The 20,866-nt window shown below is 41.9% G+C and overlaps 1 protein-coding gene across 1 annotated transcript; it reads right to left on the reverse strand.

The window, feature by feature from the left end:
* Nucleotides 1–664: 664 nt before the first annotated feature.
* On the reverse strand, nt 665–19,393 carry arsj (arylsulfatase family, member J). The gene is made up of 2 exons (XM_038732689.1): nt 18,594–19,393; nt 665–2,657 (listed from the first exon to the last, which is right to left on the reverse strand). The coding sequence occupies exons 1-2, from the start codon at nt 18,902–18,904 to the stop codon at nt 1,259–1,261; spliced, it is 1,710 nt and encodes a 569-aa protein (XP_038588617.1). The 5' UTR covers nt 18,905–19,393; the 3' UTR covers nt 665–1,258.
* Between the last annotated feature and the right edge of the window lie 1,473 nt (nt 19,394–20,866).

The raw sequence follows: 20,866 nt of genomic DNA on the forward strand, positions 1-20,866 counted from the left end.
CCTCTCTCTGGAGCTCCTGTTTCATGTGTTCCAATCAATTTCATGCTCTCAGATCGTACCAGAGCCACGTTCTTGCATTGTTCTCAAAAGCGGCTTAGTTACTAGAAAGACAAATAAATATAAATATTTGACAAGCTAGTAAAAAGCAATTAAGTATAGTAACTATAAATCTTGTCGGGTACAGTACATTTAGAAGTCATTAAGTGTCATTAAAATAGCCAATTGGCCTGTAAAGTAGACAAAAAACATCTACTAGCAAAACTCATTAATCTTTTGAGCTCAAGGGTTTGGGGACTGTTTACATGGGTGCTAAGCAACAGACACATATGAAAAATATAGTGTTACAGATTGTACGTTCTGTTGACTCCATGTTATTAGTCCCATTTCTCTTTTTCCCTTGATCGCAACTTCTTGTACAATACACCATGACTGACAAGGCAGGACTGTAAGAAAGCAATTAGGTCTTTATCACCACTCAGATCCCACTTCACTGTATTTTCCATGAATAAATGTACTTACTAGGTGCATGTCAGCTTCTAAATATAAAAGAGATCTTAAAATGTTTCCAGTTATAACAGTACTTATTGTCATCATAATCAAGGAAATGTGGCTGTAATAAAATGCACAACAGACAGAACTTGAAAGATGGTAGGAGACAAAGAGCTTTGTGACTGGGGCTTTTATTCTGCTAGCTTGTCTTACATTCAGGTTGGCCTGGTGGCAGACCAGACATCATCTGAAAAAGGGAACAGTATTCTAAAGTTCACACAGACTGTGCTTATAAAACCAACGTACATCGACTCACACATCACATAAATCCTACATCTGTTTCCACAATACCGTATCACAGCAATCAACATCAACGTAATAGAACTATGTCTTATTTCTGTCACCAAAATGTCTGGCAACTGTCTAGGAAGATTTTTTTTTTGTCTAACATGAATCTACAGAACAATCCAAAGGTGACAACAGTTCACGCATGCAAAACAATCTAGAAAAATAAACATTCTTTATGGCCCTAAGATTAACATGAGGTCTTAAGTTGTGTCTGGGCATGACAGTAGTGTTTGAACGAGTGGATCTTTTTCTTATTCTCTTGAGGCATTTGAAAAGGTCCATCTGCATTGTTTTTCATACAGTATGTACTGGAGTCAAGTTAAAACTAACTGGAGTTAGAGCGTCTGAAGAGGATAATCCTGAAACAAGAAGTGTCAATCCCTGAGAAAAGGCAACCAAAGTCTTTCACAAATGGGGGAGGCTACTCTTCTACCTTTCTTTTCAACTTCCTGTTCTTTGATTTCTTTTTCCACCTTCTTTTTCCAAGATGGTTGGTGAACAAGTTATTGTATCTCTCTTCCTCCTCTTGCTTCTCCCTCTCGTCTTTGTACCAGGGTCCCCACACGCCCCCATTGTACTGAGGGTTAGAGCGCAGATCTTTAGCTGGGTAGCGTACCGGCACTGCAGTCTTGTTGTACTGCGCTAGCCGCATTAGCATCTTCTTCACTATGTGAGGGTAACGCTGAGACAAGTCCACTCTCTCAAAAGGGTCGGCTGTGATGTTGAACAGCCAGATGGACTTCCCCCGGTCCCAACGGACGCGCTCATTATGCCAGCGATTGGTTAGCCGCTGGTTGGAGAAGGTCTGCGGGGGTACCCAGTCGCTGTAGCCGGGGACACCTGTCAGAAGCTTCCAGTGGCCAACCCGGAGGGCGGCCCGGATGGCCGTGTTCCATAAGCCATACCCGGCCTTCCACGAGCCATTCTTGGCTTTGATGTAAATTGGGTCGATGTTATGAAGAATGTCCTGGCGAGGAGATGGGCGGCCTTCACTGATAGCCTCCCAGACATCGTACCCATCCAGATTTAGGTCTTCGTCTAAAGTCCCTTCACCCAGGGTCACCAGTGTGGGGAACCAGTCAGTGATGTGGACCAAAGATCGACATTTTGTCCCTTTGTTTACCAACAGGGGACTGTGAACAAAGCCCACTGCCCTAATCCCCCCTTCCCAGTAGGTGGCTTTACTCCCCCTCAAGGGCCAGTTGCTTCCGCCTGCTAATGGCTGGCCCCCGTTATCTGAGGAGTACACTATCACTGTGTTGTCATAATAACCGTAGCGTTTTAGCGCTAACGTGAGGTTGTGGATAGCTTCATCCAGGCAAGACACCATGGCAGCATATTTACGACGATGCAAGTTTGGAATGCCCTTGTAGCGTTCGAGGTAGCGGGCTGGAACCTGCAGTGGAGAATGAACCGCCTGATAGGCTAAATAGAGAAACAAAGGTTGTCTACGAGGGTTGTGATTGGCTAAGATGTTGATAGCCTTTTGAGTAAACATCACGGTCGAGTACATGCCGCGGTCCTGTTCCCAAGCTGCCTCTTCCCCTTCATACAAATCATATCCACACATACCGGGCCCTTCACATTTATAGTGACTATAGTAGTCCCCACTTCCTAGCAGGGAGCCAAAGAAAGTGTCAAAGCCACGCTGGGTGGGCAGGCATCCACGCTTGTAGAAACCCAGGTGCCACTTGCCCACCATGTGGGTGGAGTAGCCCGCTTGCTTGAGCTTCTGGGGCAGGGTGACATTTTCCAAGGGCAGGCAGTTGGGCTGGGTAGCTCGAATGATGGAGTGCTGAAGGCCTGTGTGGATCTGATACCTACAAGATAAAACATAAGAGACATCGTCAGAGACATTTTAAAGTAATATGCAACTTTGATGAAAGCTGGTCAACTAGTTAGCAAAGCCTGAAAAGTTAAGCCAGTTAATTTGCCTTAATTTATTTCAACATATGAAACTCAACACAGAAAACCCATCCTCTAATCCTTTAAGACAGTCCTCCAGTCTGGGTGTCCTTGGGCAAGATACTGAACGCCAAATTGCTCCCGATCGCTGTGCCATCAGTGTATGAGATAATGAGAGTTGGTGTTTCTGATGAGTCGGCACCTTGCCATAAGTGTATGAATGTGTAAAGCACTTTGAGAGGTCAGAAAACTAGAAAGGCACAATACAAATACAATCCATTTACCATTAAATGAATTTGCTGTAATAGAATGAAGCACCAAGCCATGACATTACAGCTGACGATTTTACTTTGCTTTCCTGCCACTAAATGACAGTTATGACTTGGCTATGTTTCCAAAAATGCTGAAAAGCCTTCCTCTGTATTCTTCAGGCTCTATCCTCTATGGACCCTGCTGCATGAGTTTACATAATGCTCACTACTGTATGACATTTCAATAAAATAATCTAAACACAGAAAATGCTGCCAGTAGTTTATAAATCTGAAGACTAGATCCCCCACCCCACCCCCACATTCAAAGGCAATAGTTTGTCCAGTCACAGAGTCACTTTGTATTGGAATTTACACACTGATACATTATTCAACTCAATCTTAATTACAATGGACCCATTCCAAAGCAAACACATTGGAGCTGACAGAAGAGTGCTTATAGGCTGGCAAGCCAAGTGCAGGATAATGTTCAACTGATGTCTAACATTTCACTGAAAGGAGGAGGATGGGTAATGGTAGTTACGGGGGTGGGGGCAGAGCAAAAACAGAAGACCTGTCACTCAAGCCCAGACAGGAAACAGAGTTGTGACCTCGAGCTAATGATGCGGTGGCTGCCATCTTGGAAACAAGCCTACACAACACTATTGACAAGCGAAGAACAGACACTAAGTATAGAGGATTCTGGATGTTAGTTAGTTAGTAAGTAATTGTTCTAATTCACTTCACTGCAAATGTAAACTCTCAGGTGATTTTGGCAGTAAAGGAAGGATTAAGTCAGTTCAGTTTCAAGACTCTTGCATTCCCACATCACCACATCATCATCAATTGCTCAATGATTGTCAACGTCACCAATAAAGTTTTGGAAATAAAATCCAAAGTTATGTAAATGCTTCCTTGATAGACCTGACAAACCCAAATGAAAAACAATACCATTATTACAGTTTTATATATGGTAAAATATTACATCTGAAGAACGTATGGCTGCTAGATTTCTACTCAGGTAAGAACAGTTGCGTCAGTCCCGGATTACTTAATGCCTACCAATTACTGCTTACTGGTTGAGTAGGGCTAGGCACTGAACATCAATGCTTCTTGTGTACTGACAAAAATGTGTTTGTAGCAGAGAGTACTGAGATGTGTCTAGTATCAAGAGTGAGCACTAAATGCTTGATTGATCTGGTATTTCTAGATCTAAATCTAAAACAAACCTTTGAATCTTCAATCTTAACATAGAGGCCAACTGATGGCTAATATCAGCTGATATTATTGTATCACAGATATTGGTATTTCTGTCAGCTGATAAGTAGCAAGAAACTGAATTACAGAAATTTAAATATTTAGATTTAAATATAGAAGAAACAAATATACATTGTCCCAAAAAAAAAAATTATATCTAAAAAAAAAAGCTAAAAAAATTACATCATTATATTATATATATATATAAATTATATTATTTTGGTTATATTTTTATATTTATGAATTGTCACCTACCAGCTGTTGTTTTTGTTTCTCTTTATATAAATAAAGACATTTCCTCCATTAATTGGAGCAGAAAATTCCTCCAGAATGCAGTAATTTAACCCCCAGAACCCCCAGTTATATATTTAAGCATTTCATATTTCTTCAAAATAGAGTTAAAAACTTTCTCGTCTTGTTCTCATGCATCGTCACACATCATAGTGTATCATCACACCCCTAATCTGAGCCCTTATGTCCCCACGACTTTTAACACAAAGTGATGTGCTTGTATGTAACATTGGAATCCTGAGCAGGACATTTATCATGACAACATCATACAGCCGTGGTCGGCAACAAGTGGCCCCCGGGCCAAAGCTGGCCCGCCACGCAATTTGTTAAAAAAGGAAGAAAAAATACTAGCAGCATGTGAGGATTGAACACACAACACTCTGAACAGGAGTCTTGTGCATTACCAGCTGAGCTACTTGCACACACAGTAGAAATTGGAATATAAATGGTCAATTGACGATGTTCTGGCCCACCATCTAACTTGAAAAAAAATTTGGCCTGATGACAGCCTTATTTGCCGAACCCTGTCACAAGGCTTTAAGGCACCAACATGACTCTTCAGCAAGCAAACTATAAGAGGATGCAGAATGTTTATAATGTAGCAATGTAAGTTCTTTGGAAGAAGCTAGCTCAGTATTCTCAGTATGGATATCACGGCAGAGACCAAGGTTTTAATCATTAACGAAGACGAACGCAATAACGAAAACTAGATGTGAAAAAACATTGTTGTTAACTCAAACAAGAATAAAAACAAGGCTTTACAAAAAAATGATAACTTGCTAAAACTGTGTTGTAGATTTGCAAAACTAACTAAAATGAAAGAGTAAATGTCCTTAGTTGTCGTTTATTTTTGTATTTTCTAGGTCCTAATAAGCCTACATTTCGAGTAGATATGAAGCTGGGGAACTAACGTTCCGGGGCAGCTGATCAGTTCAGCGGTGTGTGCGATGATTAGTCGATAGGCACCTATTGGTGAGCCATGGGTGTGTTATGATTTTGTCCTTCGCGTGAAGAGCTGGCACGCTGCGTGTCCGTCAAGAGAGCCCGGGGTCAGGGCAGCGTCTGGCCGCAGCTTAGAAGGTGGCGACCACTGAGAGCCCCATGTAACGTTAGGGGTAGGCTAAAGTAGTCGGGGAGACCCAGGTAGGGATCAGCTGCGTAGTTGGTGTGATTTGAACATGTTTCTATTATCTTTTATACATACATGTGTACAAAATAATATGAATGCAACAATTGAATAGAGTTGTGTTTTGTTAAGTTTGGGTTGCAGGTAGTGAGTCACTGTCTTGGTAGTTTTCTTTTCATTGTTTTGTTGTGTTCCATTCTGATGGTCTGGCTTAAGACACATGCCTTTGGTGTGAGAGACCTGGGTTCAATCCCCACTGTGTCCCTGAGCAAGACACTTAACCCCTTGTTGCTCTAGTGGTGTGCAACCTCTGACATATGTAGCAATTGTAAGTTGCTTTGGATAAAAGTGATGAATAAATGTAAATGTGGCTTAGAGCTCATCCTGGTGTAGGATAAACTTGTCTATTGATTGTGAGCTCCATTTATTCCACCATTTATTGTATGTCACCTATTTAACCGAGAATGATAGAGTTAGAGACTGATGTAATGAATTTCTTGGGACCACTGTAGGATTAGGGTAGTTAGCTCTTAGGGTTTTCTGTATGTAGGTTAGATAAAATACTGTAGATTGCATGTGCTTCATTTATTGGTAGTAATTATTTCGACAATGTGTCAGTACTTCATATATAAAAAAAGGTGTCCCTTTTCATAAATCTGCATTATTTCTAATGATTGTACTTGTATTTTAATGTTTTGTGAAAAAACTAACTGAACTGAGCTTGGCATCCTGCAGCGACAAAGACTAAAACTAACGCTAATAAAAACTAAACTAAAACTAAGCATTTTCAAAAAATAAAAACTCACGTTAAAAACTAATTAAAACTAAACTGAAATTGAAAACAAAAAGTCAAAACGAAATAAAAATAAAAACTAATGAAAAATCCCAAACTATAATAACCTTGGCAGAGACCGAAGAAGAAGTCGGAGGAAGCGAGGAAGAGAAAAAGAGAGGTAACAAGCAAGAGACCGGACAAGAGTAAATATTGGACTGGCTTTTACTTGCTGGCGTGAGCCAAAAAGGCTGAAAGTATGCAGGACAGATTTCGAGCTGGCCTTCTTGCTGTTGGACTAGTTAGTAATAACTTATTAGCTGGCTTGTGTTGTTGCACTTGCTTGATGTTTGGCTGTGTTAGCAAAGTTGTCAAAGTGACCAAGCAAGAGGCTGCCGGACTGAGCAGGTTCCTGTTCTATTGCTGTGAGTCCCTGTCTGTGTCAATATGATAAATCCCAGGTTTAGCTATGTGGTGCATCATCATCGTTTTTAGACAAGGTGGAGAGTGTTTAATAATGTTTGCTACTCTTCTCGAGCGTGGCTGCTTGGTAATTGGTAGCTCATCATGTTGCTGACAGAGTTGATGTTTTCCGTCTATTTGGGCAAACTGCCTTTTGGCTCATTTCTAATTATATGCGGGTGTATTCAGACACTGATTACTTTTGGATTGGGTCTCTTTTTTTAAAGTTTGTTTATGCCCGTCTGGTTTCTTCCCCAGGTTCTGAATCCATTTTAGATGAGGTCAAACATTTTGGACCTGTGAAGATCTCTAATTAGCCCGAAAATAAATATTTTTTCCAACAGATATCCAGCATTAGTACTGAGTAGACTACTTGCTGCAACTTTGAATGAAATCAATTAAAACTTTGAGCTGTGGAATTAGTGGTCTGACTTTTAAGGAGCCAGGCCAACTTTATCATTATTGAGACTGTGACTAACTGTGTTCTTGGCCCACATTGAGGCAACCCAGCTGGGACTTTGGAAGCAGCTCTGACTTCATTTGTCTGACTCTCCATTCCCATCTGCTTTAAGTGAACGCAAGACACCCAGGAGACAAGGACCTGATGTTGCCAGATGCCTCTTCCCCGTCTTCCCTTTTCTGACCCTCCCTCGCCCTCTCCTGAGGTTAGCGGTGCGCAGTCAAGCTGTCACCAGGGAAAGGGAGTGAAAATAAGTGTCTGGTTTAGATTTCCAGAGAGGAGGACTCAGTTCAAGGAGAACCAGAAGGTGGTCAGCCCTAGCAAACCTCTATTGCCCCTTGAGAATGCAAAAGTCCGTCAAGGGATTCACCACCGTGTGGTGTGTGTGCAACGTTCCATATATAGCAATAAATTCAATGATTTACAACTTAAAGCCTACTCAACTAAAACAATACAAAGATCACTTCACATATCCCTATTAAATCACAGACTGCTACTGCAAATACATACTAACTAACCTGCATGCAGCACAGCTGGCTAGGCTGGTATTTCAGCAAGTTTATAGATGCTTCTGTTTCAGTTTGGTGAAGTTTACTTAACCTTAGCATGATGGAGGGAGATCTGTGATAAAATAATACTTACGTCATCTTAAATCATTGCCAATAAAAATTTAGGTACTTAGAAAAAAGTCTTCTTTGACATTTTAGGGAGTGAGAATTCATGGCAACACCCCTGGCTTTGTGTTACCATCTACAAATTTAAATCTGGTGTATTTTTTAAACTACTATTTGGAACATTCAAGAAAGATTTTCCACTTCAAAACAGTTTCTCTCCAGTCACTTTAACAGGCTGATACTGCACTAACCAGTCAAGAGGATGGTAAACAAGCTGTGTTCAACTGCAGTTATTGTGATGTTGGTCTGCATGTGTCCATGAGCTGGTGCTCGTCTCCTACTAATAAAAACAGCGTCAATCAAAAGACATAAACCTATGGAGCCGGATGTGATCATTTTCCCACATAAAAACAGATATTATTGAAATGCAGACATCTCACACATACAGTACTTCAGTCTAGCTTGTAGCAGTTTCTAAAGCAAGCCATGGATGGCAATGTCAGTCCTATTATTGGATGGAAGAAATTGTAATAATTTTGATGGTCCTCTGACTCCTGACCTGGCACCATCATCAGATCAAAATTTGTATTTGTCCAATACTTTGGTTTATAACCAAATACCTGCAAAATGACTTATCTCAGATCTACTAGCATGCTAACATGCTAAACTAAGACAGTGAACATATTGAAGATTGTATATCAGCATGTAAACATTGTGTGTTCAGTATTTTAGCATGCTGGTGTTAGCATTTAGCATCAAGCAGCCTTAGAGAGTCACTGGCATTGCCGTAGACGTAACACCCTACCAGTCTGGACACCACAGACTGCTGCTATCAACCTATTGAAATCTCATCACACAGCTAAATAGAGCAGGTTGTAACTTAAAACCGATGAAATGGTTTGTAATAAGACACGATTGATACAGCTAGTCTTGCTAACAAGTGTCATAAACATAAACATTGTTTATTGTCCCAGACAAGATAATCAGACTTTGAATCTGATGTTAATCCAAAACCATTTACCTTCACAGGTCTGTCTGTTTCTGTTTTTAATAACTTTAAAGTTTTATTTTGTACCAGATGTTAGCTGTAGCTAGGTAGCAACCATACAGACTGATACGTGTGTATGTGAAATGTGTCTGTGTATCATATTGTGTCACAGTTTAGCCCTTACCACCGACACTAACCAATTTCCTGGGGCAAACCCTGACCACTGAACCACCTCATCACCAATTTGCTTCAATTCCAGCTGCAGTGGGTGATGTTCTGGATCAACCTGTTTAGACGGAGCTGTTTGTGCTCTGCGGATAATTACTGTCTGTGCAAAATGCTAATGGAAAATGCCATCTGGGTTTGATGCCTCCAAACCTTTTGGAAATCAAGTTAGGAAACTATAATGTTTACAACTTGGCAACAATGATTCCCACGGATTTCAAAGCTGGTTCCCAGGATCTTTAAAATGTATAACTCCTCAGGATAATAATAAAGCACAATTCTGAATTTGATACCTCTATTGCAAGCCTTTGAGGTCAGGTCAGTGAATTCAAAATGAGACCACACCGGCCCTGGTGGGAGCCAAGAGAGTCTTGGTTTCATATGGCGATGAGAAGAATTTCTTGTCACTTGGTGGTCTATGCAGGGGGAGCTCTGAAACCCAACTACAAACATGCACACTGGGGGATAGAGGAGGCATTGTTGGTCTGTCATTAGGCAACGAGATTTGAATGCAATGAACTAAGAAAGGGATGGGAATGAAGGGAAGAAGTAAAGGCAACATGGGTTTGTGGGTATGATAACAACATTAACAAAATAAATCTACACAGCCTGGCATGGGAATGTGTTTCTTTAGAAAAACAAGATATAAAGAAGCTTGTTTACTCCATTTTGTTGAAAAAATCCACATAGTATATAATTAACTCGATGAAGAATGAGTACTTATAAAACCTTGTTCTCCATAATCTCTCCAGACTTTCCACAAATACCGTACATGGTGAATTTAGCTTTGTTACCAGCCCATAAATGTCTACAAAATGACTTTTGGATGTAACACGCTCAATTATCTTCATTCTCCTTTTGTATTCATTCCATTTATGCAAGGATCATTTTTCCACTTCTGCCCTTCACTTCCATTTATTTTTATTTGTCAACCACTTTTGCATTAATACCAAGAGGAGGACGGGACTGAGAGAAAAGGGGCTTTGGTGAACTTGAAGTGAAAAAAATGGATGATTCGACCCAGAAAGTGATAAGAAAGAACAAGAATAGAGACCACATGCATGCGCAAAGTGAGTGTGTTTAAGCTTTGTCCCCACAAGAGCCTGGGTTTAAACTCCTGCCAGTTTGGTGGTGTTCACATACCAAAAGGTTACAGGCGTGTAATGAGAATGTCATGCTAAGTGCAGCCTGTGATCCCTCCACAAATCAGTCAAACCAGCCTGAGGCTCTGACGGAGAATGGTACAAGGCAGTGTGCAAAGACTTTTCAAAGTATCCCTATGAAGTGTCTCTTTGACATACGAGGGGGTTCACAAGAGAGCTAGGTCTTGACTTTGCTGATTTTGGGGCACCTGAGGGACAGCTCTAGCTCTTTATGAGGTATGTATTTATGAGGCCTTAAGATAATGACTGCAGTCCCATCACATGTCCAATCTGACTGATTTATAAGTTTGTTCAAAACCAAGCATTGGGGCCAAAGCTCTGGGGTCAGGTATATATGCATCCCTTATCTAGCATGGACTCAAGCCACAAACAGGCAGGGAAATACATCTTCCAGACAGCGCCTCAATTCCTTATCTTATCATGCCAAAGGGTGCTGATGCATTCCTTCAGTAACAATCTTGTGGTCTTAAACGCTGCTCTGATCAGACTATCTCTCTGGTTTATTTAGACAGCCGCTGAGCCACAAGGCCAACAAATCGCACACACCATTAAATTCAAATCACAGAATGCCGGCAATCGCTTAAGTTCCACAAGACAAGTGCATTGGCCACCTCTCCAGCCACTGAGGTTGTCGAGTGTCCCGAGCAAACCTCCTGCCCAGGCTGGGGCCTTCTCTTATATTCCCGCTCCACGTCCTCCACACATATGGTTCAAATCAGCAGCCTCAACTCGGTACTCAGCATTTAATCAAAGTCAGCTCTGGAGTAGTTCGTCTTACTTAGCTCTTCCTTTCGGCAGGCTCTTCATTTACTGTCTTACTATCTCTTAATATCTCCCTTCAGTTTCGCTCCTTTCTTATGTTCTCTATTTTACAGACTCTTAAGATAATGGAGGTTCTTTTTTTTATCAAGATTTCCTATTCAGCAAATTCTAACCACAACTTCTCCAGAAACTTTGCTTATTCATCACCCCAAACATACATTTGCTTGGTTCATCATTGGGCAACACATAGTTCTAGGACAGACTGGAGTAGTAGGGTGAGGTGGGGAAGTAAAAGAGGGACTGAAACAAGTAGAAAAGGGTGACTGAGAGGCTAAGAGTTTGAGATAAGTGTGGACAGATGGGAAGTGTGTGAATAAGTAGCTGTAGCAGGTGAGGAGCAGAGTGAAAAAGAGCTGCTTTGAGCAAATAAACGACCCCTCTTATGGTTTAGACCAGAATAAATTCCAGTGGGCTATAATATAAGAGCACAGTGTTCAAACATGACAGAAGTATCTTTTGAGCAGGGCTTTTTCCTGCATAGAGAACTACAAGGCGGTTGTCTCCGTCAGATTTGGACCTGCCTCCAGCTTTCGACAAAACTGATGGGGGGTTCATGGTGAACACTGTTTTCTAACAAGTGTTACACTGGATTTCTGTCATTTGTAACTGCAGTTGCGTCAGCAAAAATAATCACTAAAGAAAACAAAACTGCTTTTCCTACCGTTCAATGTTTTAATATAGTTTTATATCACCAGCAGGCGTTTAAAAATGCTGTTGCAAATTGCAGTCTGCGATGCTCTATGCGCCTCTACATGTGTGACTGAACGCTGTCCTGTGCAGCAGCTACAAAGCCAGAGTGCATTTGTTTACAATACCTACATCTGATAACATGTCTGCCACATATACAGATAAAGGTGAATACAAATCACAATTTATAATCAAGCCAGATGAAACTAATCAGTTAGGTAAACTTCGAGCATGCTGTAGGATGTAAAAACCTGGATGACCAGCAATTTTCTGACGGTAAACTCAGACAAAACTGAAGTTAATGTACTTGGCCCAAAACACCTCCAAGACTCATAATCTAAAGATATATCGCCCTGGCCTCCAGCACCCCCGTGAGGAATCTCTGAGTTATCTTTGATCAGGAGATGTCCTTTAACTGTCACATAAAACACACTTCAAGAAAATCTTTTTTTTTCCTGACAAAATTATGCATTAGTCCATGCATGTGTTACTTCTAGGCTGGATTACTGCAATTCTTTATTATCAGATTGCCCAAATAAGTCGCTTAAGACTCTCCAGTTGATTCAGAATGCTGCAGCACGTGTTCTGACAAAAACTAGATAAAGAGATAATATTTCTTTTGTTTTAGCTTCTCTGCACTGGCTCTCTGTACAATCCAGAATAGAATTTAAAATCATTCTGCTTACATACAAGGCCCTTAATGGTCAGGCACCATCTTATCTTTAAGAGCTCATAGTACGCTACTACCCCACACAAACACTGTGCTCTCAGAATGTAGGGTTGGTACCACCTGTCTCATTTTGAGCCACGAAAAACCCTGTTGAGATCTGCTCCTCATTGCGCTGGGACCCCAGAGTGCATTATTCATCTTATATTTGTTGACGGCTTATCAATCCACACTCATTTAAGAAAACAAGCATTTTAAAAGTTGTTGTCTTTCAGACAGACCTGACAAAGCATGAATTCATTCTTTTTACAGATACACATCATGAGTACTTATTTCGGCATTCTTTTGAGGCCTTAATTTAAATTAAATCACAGCAAAATCTAGTAAACCGGATTAAGGGTGCATATTCACTGTTGTGTTACTTGTGCGAGTAATGCACATAAACACAAATGATCCAGCAGTCCAACTCACGGAAGTAAGGTGAGGTGAAAATTCATTTCAAGCCAGAAAGCCCACATGCTGGATTTGTCTGGACAGGTAAGTTGACATGGCTCTCAAGCTCTGGAACATTCATCTTTGACACAGAAGAATCCAAAACAAGTGGAAGGTTTTCAGAAATATTAGTCCACCATATCATGTGTACATTCCTCAAACATATCTAACATTTCTCAATTTTTAGGTGCTGCCCAGAGGAGCAACCTCTGCCCTCACCTTTGGCAATGCACCTCTCTTGATCAGTAAAGATCAGTGGGAGCGTGGTGGGGGCTCTGAACTTGAAGAAAAGCTCTGACTTTAAGCTTCTAATCTCATCAGTGCAGCTTAAAGAAAGCCAGACGGGTTGAAATTTTTCTGATGCCATGAGTTTCCCAGGGGGCCGGACAGCGTAGAAAATCTTTCTCAAGCTGCTGTTAATAGAAGGTTAAAGTGCTTTGCTGCAGTTCCAACAACAGCCGTACAACTGCTGCTATAAATCTGCCAGGTCCTTTTAATCTTTTAATCACACTCCTGGTTTTGGTAACCTTATCAACTCATTCATCATATCTTAACAAGTTTTCAAATAACTAAAGAAGCTCAAGCCATTTCTAACATGGACCCTTTTCTCCCATTTGATTTGGTTCTGACCAAATTCAACTGACTAAGGACTGTACAAAACGTCCTTCTGCTGCTTCCCAGGGTGTACAGTCAAAGCTATTAAACCCCCGAGAAATCAACTGCCACAACATTACAAACAGGCCCCGTCATTCAAATGACATGTCAAGTCAAAAGATATTCATACACATACAGATATAGTCATGGTGTTGTCATCCATCCATCGTCAACCACTTATCCTGCGTACAGGGTTGCGGGGGGCTGGAGCCAATCCCAGCTGACATTGGGTGGAAGGCAGGGTACACCCTGGACAGGTCGCCAGTCCATCACAAGTGTTGTCATCCAGCTTTGAAAATATCTAACACTCGAACACTGAGTTGTGACTAGCTCATAAACATATGCAACCTGTGACAAGGCCAAAGGGTGGCGAGTAGACATAGCTGTCCTTTGTAGTAGACATTAAAAAGTTTTCATTACAAATCATTACTGAGAGACTGTCGGTCTGCCTGGTTCCACAACTGTGTATCCATACTAATCACTGGGAAACCACAGAATTAAGGCATACAAGACCTAATATAAATATCTTTCCATGATAAGAGTGGTGACCTGCGTGATTGCCAGCACATTCTGGGATTGCTTCCAGAAAGCATAGCTACAATCCCATGACCCTGGATGGGAAAAGCAGGTGGACAAGGTGAATGTATGGATTGGTTTTCACTCCACTCTGCAGGCGATGTGTCAAGGCTGAAGTGAAAGAGTCTGAGCAAGACAGCAGTCTGCCTTTACGATGCCAGTATAATCAGTAATTGGAGTGATAATATGTGGGCTGTATCATTTGGTGTCAGGATGTTATTTTGACCCTGCAGTCCTGTGAGTATATTCTGTAATTTATGAGGCAAGACAACCTGTCCATCTGGGTAACACAGAGCGAACGGTTCACAGCCCAGATCTTCAGCAAGCGTAGAAAAGGAAACAAAGTCAGAATAAAGTCTGATTATATTTACTAAGCATTCAGCTGGGTTCAGATACAGGTGGTTGCCATGGTAACCACTTCCAACCGCCTGTGAAATCTTAATCAAGCTCTTGTTTTGGATTCAATCCTTTCCTCAGACAGATATTTGCCTTGACAGGTCTACGCAAGAGTGCCAGAAAGACTCTGCTCACAGAGCTCCAGTGAGTGTCCAGCTGACACAGGTGGCTGATGTTTCAATGTTAACACATGGATGGACGGCGTTCTTCCACTCAGACTCAACCCCCACACCCCCCCCTCTGCAACCATCAAGAATACAAGGCTGGAAACAGAATGTACATCTGCATTTCCATATGGACCCCTATGCTCCAGCCATAGACCGGAGCAGCTAACACAGAGAGCGGAGGAACGAGGAGGTGGCCGCACTTTTCTCATTATATTCTCGGACGCTTGCCAAAAAACAGCGGTGCCCAGCAAGCCTCCTCCTTCTTAGCTAAGGAGTGGAACAGATGGTGGAGGCAGTGGAGGAGAGGCCCTGCAGAGCTGTGAGTACAAAGAGGGAACTGCTGATGTGAAACATACTGTAAGCAGACTACAAAGCCAGACCACAACTGACCCCCCGTGATAATGTATACGTTAACCAGCCTCGCCCTCGAATATCTCTTTACAGCTTCCTGCTGCCCACTAAAACACTAAGTGGTTGCTATAGCAATGCCGTTCCCTGATTTGGGAACACTGAAAGATTAGTCTGAGAAAATAAAATCTTGACTGAAGGCCCACTTGCTGACTTTTCAGGAGCGGGGCTTTTCGAAGTCTGACACTGTGGCCCCCTTCATACGGAATCCAAACAACTGCGCCCCATAATCACGTCCCACGTTTTGCAACCACAGTTCCCATAATTTAGTGGCTTTAAACAGGAAGAATAATGCTGGCATGGACCAGGGTTCCTACATTTATAATTATAATATATTTAATATAATTTCCACGGCGTCTGCGCAGCCTTGTTTATTTACTGTGTCCATGGAAACGACGTGAAGGTATTTCTTTACACAGAAAAGACAGTCTGTTTACTTTTCTGATGACTACATCACTGCATAACTCATACATGTCCAGAGAGGCTTAATATTTGGTTATTTGTGATGTTCAAAGACATTGCCGCATTGTCTTTCAAACTAATTTGGATGCAGATGTCAAAGTTTGGTGGTTCAAAGGCACTGGGCGGCGCTGTTTTGCAGGCTATGACAGAAAGGCGTAGATGCAGCTCTGCGTCGGATTGTGCATCGTTCAGTCACACGCCGTACTTCTTGCCTTGCTTTTAATGACATGACATTTAATGGCAGCGGCGTGACCAAGGAGCCACCCTCATTCAATTGCTGATAAAGGTGCTCTCATCTATGTTGGCTTGAAAGCTGAGGAAGGTTTGATTCACCGATGAAGATCATGTGATAGGATCAAAAGCTCCAGAACAGCTACTGAATGAACCCTCTGGTGAAACTGTATTCTCAACTGCTTGCTCCAAGGTGACGTGAACCTAAAAGGTTTTTTAAAAAAGTGATATAACCTCCTGAAGCTCCTTCTGGCTGTGTGGAAAAAACACACTGTCTCTAAATGCTGACTACAGACAAACCCTCTTACTATGGTCCATTTCAAAGACACTGGAAAACTAGGGTTTATTACACCATGGATTTCATTCTCATAGCTCTGCCAAACAATTCTATCAGCTAATACTAAAATAATAATATTCAGTCATTTTGCTGATGCTTTTATCCAAAGCAACTTACAATTGCTATACATGTCAGAGGTTGCACGTCTCTGGAGCAACTAGGGGTTAAGTGTCTTGCTCGGGGACACAATGGTGGATGGGTCACAGTGGGACTCGCAGAGGGATTATGACATTACTGTACTCGCCAACAGTAATCGCTGAATCTTGGAACAGTAGCACTGCTATGAACTGGTCGCAACAAACAGGGACAACAAATTTGAGCAGTCAGATGATCAGACAGGTTGCAAACAAGCCAACAGTTAAGCCAGATAATCTACACCGCTTTATTTGTGGTAAACTGAAAGTCAGCGCGCCTGTAATGTGGCAAGCAAACCCTCACTGCACGGGAAAACTGTGTGAGCACCACTACAGTAGGTACGGTGTTTAACTAACCTGGACTTCTAATTGTCTGACTGCTCGTGTTTCTTCCCTCATTTGACTTCTTGTTAGCCAATTCACCACATTCCAAGATCACAGCAACTACTTTTCCTGCAGTGTTTTATAGTGAAGCCACACCTCACCTGAAATAAATACTTTTTAATATCAAATTAGGATAACAAGCTTTAAGGAAAACGATCTCACAGAACAAAGGCCACATCTTTCATCAGTCACACTGCATCTCCAGGCTGCACGTAAGTTGTTGGCTCGCTCAGACGCATTCGTCGTGTGAGGTTTTTTTTTTACTTGAGTGGGGTAGGTTTAGATTTGTTTCGAACCCGCCCCCTGACAGGATTTGAGTAAACCAATCAGCTTGGGATGGGGATCCCCTCCTCCACAAGCCTCTGCTACCTATGGTTACTCAGAACACCCTATTCGGCAAAGGTTTGCACGTATCTTCAGAGAAGCTTGAGACATCATATAGCAACTACACTGATAACAGGAGGAGATGCATCGGGATCTGTCTGATCAGCAGCATTACATTACATTTACTCATTTAGCTGACGCTTTATCTAAATTATATACAACTGCTATATATGGCTGGAGCAACTAGGGGTTAAGTGTCTTATCTAGTGCACCATCACCACCCCAGCACACACTCACAGAGCACACAATGAGACAGCAGCGCTTACCACCTCAGCTGCTCACTTTCCTTTGATGGGTACAATGTTATTATACCCAAAAGAATTGAGACGGAGCTATAAAAATAAAATCCAGCTTGTAATAAACCATAAATGTCCTTTAACATGAAATGGAACATAACAGGTGGGCCACTATCTATGCACCATAGAAATGATGTCATAGTGTGTACACTTTAACTGCAGGAAGACAAGGATGACAGCACTGGATTGTTACAACATGCAGGAATTCATTCATTCATCTGTTTGCAGGAACACGTGTCAGACATTATTTATTGTAAAACTTCAATTAATAATCTGGGCTTTTATTTGCTTCAATCACTGAACTCACCCTGCCTATATTTGGGACTGGCCTTTCAGTCCTTTTGCACAAAACTCTTGCACAGCAAAGATGGGAAACAGGTATTTTATATTGGTGCGATCTAAGCATCTCAGAACTAGAAACAGAATCAGAAGCACCTTTTTTACCAAGCAGGTTTTACACATACAAGGAATTTGCTTTGGCCAGGGGGTGGGTAACAATAGACATAAACCTATATAAATTTAAAGAAGAACTAGCTCAAGGGGGCGACCCAGTGGGCTTTCAGATGTTTTATACATCTAAAAGAACTTCTATAAAAAACAGGTTTCTGATTGAGACCTGCATTTATTTGTCAAAACATGTAGCCACACCAGGCCAGTAAAAGGGACAAGCGTCTAAATGGGACTAGGCTTTTAATTTAAGTGTTTGTGGTAATTATCTTATTATTTGATCTTATCTAATTTATTATAATAAAAAAACTCTCGGGGCGATGATGTAGTGTAACTGAGGGTTTGGCATACTTCCAGTTGATGACCCTGACGTTGACTTGTCTCTCATGTTCTTTGTTCATTTTACAGTGTGATAAAAGTAAAAGCTTTAAAACATTTTACGGTTAACCCCATCTGTGTGACGCGTCTGATCAAACCACTTGACAATAAAAATCATATGTGTAATGTATTAATGACCCCTGATTATCAACCTCAGGTTGTCATGCAGGTGCCAATTCCAGCTGACTATGGGGTTTCCAGGCTCTTCTTTTCTTTGATGCCCTGACGGACGCATGGGAGACAGCCTGGACTGCCTTTGCAAGACACTATCCAGTAAACTCCATAAAGATTGTTGGAGGAGTTGGGAGACTAGTCCACTATACCTGCCGGTCATGAGCTGGCTCCTGGACGGGCTGCAGAGCGGCTGAACATAATAATTCTCCAGTTTGACTCCCTGCGCTGCGAGCCTGTCCAGAGTCGGGGTTTTGATCTCAGAGCCGTGGTACCCAACGTCCCGGAAGCCTTGATCATCCACCAGGATAAAAACGATGTGCGGCTGAGAGCTCGGCCTATCAAACTCATTCCCCCGGTTGGGCAACTCGGCGTTCCAGTTTTCCCACGACAACTGAACGCTCCACGTCTGAGAAATGATGAAGCTGAGGAATAAACTCACCGGGACCCACAAGATAAACATGTTTCAGCCAGACTACCTCCACAGGCGGTTACTGTTGGTCTGTAGGACGGTGTTGGACATGTTCAGGAGGGGGGCAGCAGCAGTAGGGAATCCTGTTCGCATCGCGTCCTGTCCTTTCCTCCGACCTCAGTGTGACAGCTCCGCGCTTTGTGGAAAACAGTCAGAGGCGACAGCGCTGTCGGTGAATCCACGTGGGGACCGAAGACATCTCCTGACCAGCTGCTGATTGACTCTCACAACACACCCTGCATGTTGCGACCCTTCACAAGTTTAAAAACTCTATGTTCATAAAACCACACAGAGGCTTGTCACTGCACACAGCCTGTCTATCGCCCCCGACCGTGGAGTCTCTGTCAAAAGACGCGCAGAACTTCCAAAGTACCAACCAGCAGTGAAGCAGCCGCCGCGGTGGCTTCACGGCACACGTCCTCCATCCTGTCCCACTGAGAGCTGAGAGCACGCTGAAAACTGAAGGCACACTCTGGATGTCTTATTGGAGAGGCAGGTCCACGCAGCCAGCGCTACACCAAGTCACGATGCGTTCATGAGCAGCTCGAAAACCTCGCACACAGATCTCATTCCTCTTTTAAATTTCGAGTAAAAGTTCATTTGATTTATAAAAAATGAATATTCTACAATTAATAAAACAATTATAGAACATTTTGTTTTATTTTGCCTTTTTTATTTCTTCCAGGAGGACCTCTGAGCACAAAACTCAATATTAAATCAAAACCTTATTTAGAACTCTTATTGGGTTTCCATGTTCTGAGAGATGTATGGTTTGCTCAAATGATCAAATATTATTTGATTTTTTAATATATTTATTATACACAATACAAACTGCACTGGCCTCATAGTGTTCCTGGGGCCTCAGAGAAGAGAGCAGTGGTGTGGCACATCTGTAGAAATACTGTAGAAAATTTTAAAGTTGGTTGTGGCCCAGGTGAACATTCTCTCACTCTAGGCAGACAGTAGATATCCACAAGATCATGAAAATACATTTGAAGATGCATTTAGCTTCTGGTTAACTGGTGAAAAGGTTCCACAGGGAACAATAGCCTATGTAAATTAATCCAAAAGCAACTTGAGGTCACAAATTGGGCTACACGGAGGCCAAATATGTGACTATATGTACATCAAGATTACAAGTCAGAACACAAACATAGATTTCTGCACAATACTTCACCCCCACAGCTGTCTACTGCCAAACTGTCCCTGTTCCAAGGACACCATAGTGTCTTTTTGGCTGGACATCATTAATGTATTCGCTTTGAAGTATCTGGAATTTGTAATTAAAAGTGAGAGTGCAACAGCACCGTGGCTACTTGGGTGAAAAGTTGAGACAAATCAGTAGGACGTCATGAGTCCATCCCAGTGCACCCCTGTTATTTAAAAAAATAAATAAATAAAGCATTTATTGTAGCTGGAACTAAAAGCGATAAAATTACAATCAAAACTCATACCAGCTGCCAAAGCCCAAGAGCAAATACAGATGACAAGACCTCAGTGTCCCAAAAGCTGCTACCGCCCTGGTTCGTGACAATTCTAGGTTTTGACAAGCTGTAAAGAGCAGGGGTTTTTACATTTTATTTCCAATATGCATACTAATCTATATTCTGAGTTATGAGTTGATGATGCTACTCACTCTGCTACCGCTACTTCCTGTTATAGAAAAGTCTTGTGTAGGTGCGTCAGCGTTGTCAAATTTACCTTTTTGTTAACTTTTTAATGTGGAAAGGATCAAATAAACAGAACCAGATCACTAGCCTGCTGATTTCTCTCTCTTTATCACTGGTCACCAATCTTAAACACTGACTGGATGACTCAGCGTTGAATAGATTAGAGATTTTGTTGGCGAATCGCATGGCGACTGTCTTTCCACAGAATTAACCTGTTTTCATTGCAGCTCGAGCAATTTGTTTTTCTTTTCTGGATTTACACTCCTGAAGCCGGGCATTTGAT

Source organism: Micropterus salmoides, unplaced genomic scaffold (assembly GCF_014851395.1).
Source record: "Micropterus salmoides isolate LMB-PRFRI ecotype aquatic unplaced genomic scaffold, ASM1485139v1 Ms_hic_scaffold_2, whole genome shotgun sequence".
Lineage (NCBI taxonomy): Eukaryota > Metazoa > Chordata > Actinopteri > Centrarchiformes > Centrarchidae > Micropterus > Micropterus salmoides.